The sequence below is a fragment of the Echeneis naucrates genome, chromosome 7 (assembly GCF_900963305.1).
Source record: "Echeneis naucrates chromosome 7, fEcheNa1.1, whole genome shotgun sequence".
Taxonomy (NCBI): domain Eukaryota; kingdom Metazoa; phylum Chordata; class Actinopteri; order Carangiformes; family Echeneidae; genus Echeneis; species Echeneis naucrates.
Genome location: NC_042517.1, coordinates 5,429,175 through 5,436,213, shown reverse-complemented (window position 1 = coordinate 5,436,213; position 7,039 = coordinate 5,429,175). Strand labels below are relative to the sequence as shown.

At 42.2% G+C, this 7,039-nt stretch overlaps 1 protein-coding gene across 1 annotated transcript; it reads left to right on the top strand.

Annotated features, from left to right (window-relative positions):
• Nucleotides 1-175: 175 nt before the first annotated feature.
• Nucleotides 176-2,681, top strand: LOC115046050 (chitotriosidase-1-like). Its single transcript, XM_029506146.1, has 9 exons — nucleotides 176-372; nucleotides 443-499; nucleotides 582-747; nucleotides 833-954; nucleotides 1,042-1,165; nucleotides 1,703-1,885; nucleotides 1,982-2,098; nucleotides 2,181-2,313; nucleotides 2,413-2,681. Exons 1-9 carry the CDS (start codon nucleotides 236-238, stop codon nucleotides 2,679-2,681), a joined length of 1,308 nt encoding a protein of 435 aa, XP_029362006.1. The 5' UTR covers nucleotides 176-235.
• Nucleotides 2,682-7,039: the final 4,358 nt, after the last annotated feature.

Genomic DNA, 7,039 nt, shown 5'->3' with positions numbered 1-7,039 from the left:
CTTCTATTGACTACATCTTCTACTTTACAAGGTTTCTGCCTTTTCCTCTGCAGTTTGGGTGAGTTTGTAAAATACACTATCAACCTTTGATATCGAGCATTGATCTTAGTAGCATTATTAGTGTTACTCTTTGGAGCTTCGTGAATTCTTCTATCTTCTGTGTGTAGTCTCAGGCTCCAGGCTGGTGTGTTATTTCACTAACTGGTCCCAATACAGACCTGGTGTAGGGAAATTCATGCCCTCGCAGGTTAATCCACACCTGTGCACCCACCTGATCTACGCCTTTGCTGGTATTAACGAGGCTAATGAGTTGGTCACCATAGAATGGAACGATGAGCAACTTTACAAGTCATTTAACGGACTCAAACAAAGGTCAGTGCCAACCCCTCTGACATTATGCCCTATAATAATTGCTGCCAACTAAACGTATATATTCCCACAGAAATCCAAATCTTAAAACACTGTTGGCAGTCGGAGGCTGGAACTTTGGAACACAGAAGTGAGAATTTTAACACAAAACAATGAATAAAAATCTATTTACCTTCCTGAGATCCACTTCGTTTCCCCACCATGCTACGCAGATTTACAACAATGGTGTCAACCCCAGCCAACAGGAATAAATTTATCCAGTCTTCCATCCAACTGCTGAGAAAACATGGATTTGATGGATTAGACCTGGACTGGGAATACCCTGCAGGTAGAGGAAGTCCTCTGGAGGACAAGCAGAGATTCACACTGTTATGCAAGGTCAGAGCCAAAAGTACTGTCCAGAAGTTCGACTGATGTGCAACATACATGCTGTAAGTCTCATAAACCGCCTGCCTACCTGCAGGAACTCCTTGAAGCCTACAAAGCTGAGGAAACAGCAACCAAACCAAGATTACTTCTCTCTGCCGCCGTGCCTGCTGGGAAAGGAATCATCGATCCTGGTTATGAAATTCCAGAATTGGCAAAGTACACCTCAACGTTACTTCCCACATTATCCCCAGTATTTGTTGTCAACATGTTTTGGTGAACTTGATCTCACATACATTTTATCAGGTATTTGGATTTCATCAATGTGATGACATATGACTTCCACGGCACGTGGGAACGTGTAACAGGACATCACAGTCCCTTATACAAAGGATCTCAAGACACCGGGGACAATGTTTACTTAAACACTGTGAGTACTAGGGATTTACTTTGCTTTTGCTCATTCAGTAATGCAAAAGTATTATTTCCTGGTCTTTAATGTCAACTTTTTGTTCCATTATCATAAGGGTATTTTCATCCATTAATTTTCTGATTATATGTATTTTTGAAGTTGTACAAACAAAACATTGACTGAAACTAATAGGAACAAAATTTGATACGAACGAGTAATGTTAGACTAGCACAAAAGTAGCGAGTAAGGAGAGCATCAATAGAAATGAAGTGGAGTAAAACGTACAATATTTGTCCTTTAAATGTAGTAAAGTAAAGTATCCCCCAAAATAATACTCAAGTAAAGTACAAATACTCCAAAACTATATTTAGTAGATTGACTTTGTTCTGTTCACCCCTGAGTGTCATGTCATGGGCGACATGTGAAGAAGGATTTGATTACACAGAAGCTTCTGCACAGGTTGCAGATCTTCAAGTAATAAGTTAAATTAAACTAACATTTTCCCTGAATTTGGTTGGGAAAAAATGTATCCGTCTCTTTTATTTGTACTTATAGGATTTTGCCATGAAGTATTGGCGGGACAAAGGAACACCTGTAGAAAAGCTAAATATGGGCTTTGCTACATATGGCCGAGCATTTCGACTATCTACTCAGTCCAGTCAGGTTGGAGCACCAGTCAGTGGTCCTGCAGCTCCTGGTGCTTTTACCAGGGAGCCTGGCTTTTTGGCCTATTATGAGGTGAAACCGTTACCTTTTTACTCATCTCAACTGTCAGACTATGTTTTTTCATTTCAATATACTATTTGGATGTTAATGTTTTTTTTTTTTTTTAAGATTTGCACTTTTCTTCAAGGCGCCAATGTCCACCTGATAGAAGACCAGAAGGTTCCCTATGCCGTCAAAAAAAACGAGTGGGTCGGCTATGACAACAAAGAAAGTTTTGAGACTAAGGTCGTCAGCCATGTGTTTCTATTAAAACGTTATTTAAGGTCAAGTTACAGACCCTGTATAAAGTCTTTCTTTGTTCATTCAGGTCAGTTACCTTAAGGAGAACCAGTTTGGAGGAGCATTTGTTTGGGCTCTGGATATGGATGACTTTAACGGACAGTTCTGTGGACAAGGAAACTATGCCCTCATCAGCTATCTTCGCTCCCTTTTGTCTTCTGGTAAATGGAAAAGAAAATTCAAAAACATTTTCTTTAATGTGCATAAAGTATTTATTTTGGATTCTTCTGACTATGAAGAACTTAATGTTGTTTCTCCAGATCTCCCTCCCCTCCCCAGTGCAGAAGCTCATCCAACTCAAGTAACTCTGTCTGCAACGCAAGACCCTCAAACAGTTCTGCCTAGACCGACAGTTACACAATCAACTGCCCCAGACAACAACTTCTGTGCAACAAAGGCCGGTGGTCTTTATGCCAAAGCCGATGCCCCAAATTCATTTTACAGTTGTGCCAACGGCCTCACCTGGATCCAAAACTGCCCAGCTAATTTAGTCTTTCAAGAGAGCTGCCAATGCTGTAACTGGCCATAAAGGCCTGTTTGTATTTGAAATTGTTTTAAGAAGCTGATTCAACCCTACCTGATTGCCTGAACAGAGTTATGATTATAACTACGTATTATTCTAATTATTTGTAGCTCCATATAACTGTAATTATTATATATATTGCTTTGAGTTGAACAGCTTGTGTGAACAGCTTGTGCTCCAAAATGCTTAGTCATTTGCAATCCTCTGTTGAAACCGTGTAGAGTGAGATTTGGATTTTGCCTGTTAAGTATAAATTGCCAGCACTGATCCTGGTCTCAATGAGAAATCACCTTTTTTAATCACTTCACTTCAGTAGCATTCCTAGTTTATTGCTGTTACATTGTGGTTGCTACGTATTGTTGCATTAGTTTTGGCATGGGAAAATTCAAACTGTCTTTCTATTCATTTGCTAGATGGATTTACGAAGATATCCTGAAGGCAAAAAGGCATTGAAGGAAAAGAAAGGGATCCAAATAACAGGTTCTGATAAATGTTCTTCAAATAATGACTTAATTGAAGAAGCCCTTCTAGGTGCATTGAAAATTGTTCATTCTCTAAAACACTCCTGGGGCTAGGCCTCCCTATCTCTCAATCCTAGTGACGTCCCTGGTATGAGCAAAAGATGTGACATAAAAAGATATGTCATGTTTAGATACAGCTGAAATGAACAGACACCAACAGGCAAACAAGTCCAAGTTCTAACCTTACACCTTCATAGATAAATTAAATTAAATAAATTGGATCATATCTCTCCAATGATGTAGATCTCATGGCATCAAATCTAGTAATGTTGAAGGTTTAATGTGAAAACATTAAGTTCTGTAATCTGGCTAATCATTTTCCCCACATAATGGTTAAAAACGACAATATTCATGGGGCAGCATTCTGAATCAACTGAAGGCCTTTCAGAGATTTGTTTGGACATCCAGATAGTAATGAGCTACAGAAGTCCAGCCGAGGAGTAACAAATGCAGTAATCTGTCCGTTAGCTTCATGCTAACATACAATGGAAAACGCCATAGGCTGGCTAACGGGATTAGCATCGCTACCGTCATTTAAAAACGTCAATCAATTCAGTTAGCCACTGAGGACTTTCTCCAACATACAGAGAAATAAAAGGTGATGAGACACAAACAGAGACAACCTGATCTGTTGAAGGTGATCCTGAGCTGAATGGGACTTGTATTGAGCACACAGAGGTGGTTCACCCAGGACGAGGCTCAGCCTGGACTGCATCACTTCTGGTGGCGGGGGGTACTGTGTTCGAGCTCTCCTCCGATCAACTGTAGAAAACTAAATGTAACACTCATATACGTGTAGCCAATGAGAATATGTATGTTAATGTTAAATCCGTGCGGCCCGGTTCGGCGGTGCTGCCTGTCACTGAGCTGGAGTCATTTGAATTTCCCGCCGAACGCATTAATTGGACCAGAAGTCCCTGACGTGTCAAAGAAAAAACTATGGGCCTGTAAAGTTTATATTTTGTTTAGAATACTTGTTTAATTTGTATGCTTAAAAATACAGACAACATAATGACCTGACTTAGAAAACATAAATAAATAAATAAATAAAATAGTTTTACAGGCGGGGGTGGCCCAGATTGAATCCAACATTCTGACTAGAGCTGTTTGATGATGCTGAGCAGCAGATTGAAGCAGACAGGCAGCAGCTGGACCTCAGATGGTCATGAATTTAATGCTAACAGAGATGTTTGGATGAGGATTATGATTATGATTATGATGTGTGTGTGTGTGTGTGTGTGTCTCAGCTGTGTCCCGTAGCCTACTGAAGTTGAAATTACTGATTACTTCATTTGCCGGTAGGAGAGCGCGCCGCCTATCATTAAAAAAATTCTCATTCTATGATGGCTGTTCACTTCAGCCCACCTGCTCACTGAAGACTCAGTGAATGAATTCGTTCCAACGGAAAGGCAAATTAAACATCCATCCCAAAGCTACATAGCTAATGTTAACTTTCATGCTAACATCAGATAGCAGATAGATAAAGACCAGAAGATTCGTAGTTATCAGTCAGAAAATCACTAATATGTACACTGAACCTACGCAGCAGCCATTAGACTAGTGAATGAGATGAATGGGCAGAATCAAAAACATTAATAAAGCAATAGAAAGAAGAAATAATATTGATGTTTCTATTTTGACATTTATATTTCAGACAGTTCTCATAAACCACAGATAAGTTAACCGCTCTTTTCACCAACATTGAGAAACCACTTGGCTACAGTAGAGAGGAAAAACTCCCTTTAAGGGGAAGAAAGCTTTGTCAGAACCGGGCTCAGGTTGGGCGGGCTGTTGGCTAGTTGAGTCGGACTGCTACTTTCTTGGTTTAAAGATGGAAATCAGTCTCTTCTGCACTCGGCGGAAGAACTTGGTTAGCCTCGGAAATGCACGGCCCTGGCGTCGTTCTGTCTTGATGGAATCATCGTCAACAATTTGGGTGACAGCTGTAGCTTCGTTGTTTGACAGGACGGAGGCTGTGGCTTCATCAGTTGGCGCAAAGTCAGCTGATGGGCTGTCATTGTCACTGAAAACTGGCACATGGTGGTTGTCTGGATGGTTGCTGTTGTGTAGAACAGAGCTGTTTGGCTGTTCGTTGGCTGGAGTGTGTCTGACCCCATCAGGACAGCTGCTTTCTGCTGAGGGTCCAGGGGACTTGGTGGACTTTATGTTGACTCCATTGGTTGGGTCTGAGGAACATGGATGTTGATGGTAGGAGTGACTGGTGGAAGGCTCCCAGGATGTCTTTGTATCAGCATGGTTGTTCAAATGATCACAGTGACGTTTCACAGGTTGCCATCGGCGGCGCAGATGTTTCCTCACTCTAGGTCTACATTTTGAGACCCCGGTGACTGACTCGTCATTGAAAGAGTCGATGTCAGCGTCGTATCCACAAGAGTGACATTTATAACCGTGAGTTTTAGGGAACCTGCAACAGTTACCGTTCCTGACTGTGTCACTCTCACTTTGACGGTCTTTAGTTTCTGCAGCCGAATCCTGTGAGTCTGCATCATAACCAGAACATGGTGCTGAATCTTTTCCATGGTCAGTGATGAGAGCAGCGTTTGAATAGTCTTCATTAGTGTTGTCATTATCTGATCCCTCTGAAGTTTCCAGTGGAGAAACAGTCATCAGCTCAATAGCAGTATCTGAATAGGAGCTGGCTGCTGTTTTCAGGTGATCCATTGTTATGAAACTGTGTTTTACAGCTTCCCTGGGAGTGATTCTCAGGTCATGATCTGGATCCAGGCAACCTCTCAGAAGGGCTAAAAATGTCATCCTGTCCTCATATTCAAGATGATCTTCTGTTGGTGTGTACTTCATCACTGCATCCTTTAAATTCTGGGCAGAGTCAAAAGGCCTTCTGTAAACTTCTGGCTTGTCACCAGTCACCTCCTCAAACTCCTCTGGTGTCCTTAGTCTCAGCCCTGTGAAACCATCCCAAATGAAATATGCCCAGCTATGTAGTCCAGCAAGTATGTGGTGGTGGCCTGGCTGGCCAACCAGGCGGACCACGGTTTTCATCCAGTGATATGGACAGTTGCAAGGGAAGAGGTTGGCACCAAAGTACAGGAACGCCATGACACAGCCCACTGCCCACATGTCAACGGATTCGGACAAGGGGAGTCCCAGGTTTACTTCTGGAGCTCTGTATGATTCAGTTTGCATCATCATTCCAACTTCCACTTCGCTGGTGTGAATGGCCAAACCGAAGTCAATCAGCTTGATCTTGAATGGCTGATCCTTGTGATTAACAAGCATCACGTTGTCCGGTTTCAAGTCTGTGTGCATGATGCCAATACTCTTCAGGGCTTCAAAAGCGACAAGTAGCTGGTGGGCCACAGGACGGATTTCATTCAGACTCAGCGGCTTCCATTGCCTCTCCTTCAACAGGTCCCACAGGCTCATGTCCAGCATTTCGAAGGCCAGACAAGAGTGGTCATGGTACCTGAAATCGTCCAGGAATCTGACAATGTTCTTCTTGTTTGGGTCAAGGACGCTGACTGCCTTCAACATGGCCACTTCTTTTTCAATGAGGTCATCTTCGGTGTCTTTGTGTATTTTGATTGCCACGGTTTTGGATGTGTTTAAGTCCAAACATATGGCAACTTTTCCAAAGGCACCCTCTCCGTTAAAATCCAGTATCTGGTAGCAGGTGGTTTTGCTTCGGAGTATATCTTGTTCCTCTGGTAGATTTCCAGGATGTGCAGGAGCAGTTTCTTTCTGCTTTCTCTTCTCTTGAGTTGGTGAAGGCATTTTTGCAGGAAAATGTTTGCAAAAACTTCTCAAACGCAGTGAAGGTCACTTGTGTCTCACTCTGAGGGCGATCAGAACGAACTGACCAAG

Excerpts from the sequence above, each read along its gene's own strand:
- LOC115046050 (XM_029506146.1), top strand. The coding sequence starts at position 236 with ATGCCCTCGCAGGTTAATCCACACCTGTGCACCCACCTGATCTACGCC. Across the intron at positions 748-832 it reads GATTCACACTGTTATGCAAG|GAACTCCTTGAAGCCTACAA; the intron begins GTCAGAGCCAAA and ends GCCTACCTGCAG. Across the intron at positions 955-1,041 it reads GAAATTCCAGAATTGGCAAA|GTATTTGGATTTCATCAATG; the intron begins GTACACCTCAAC and ends ACATTTTATCAG.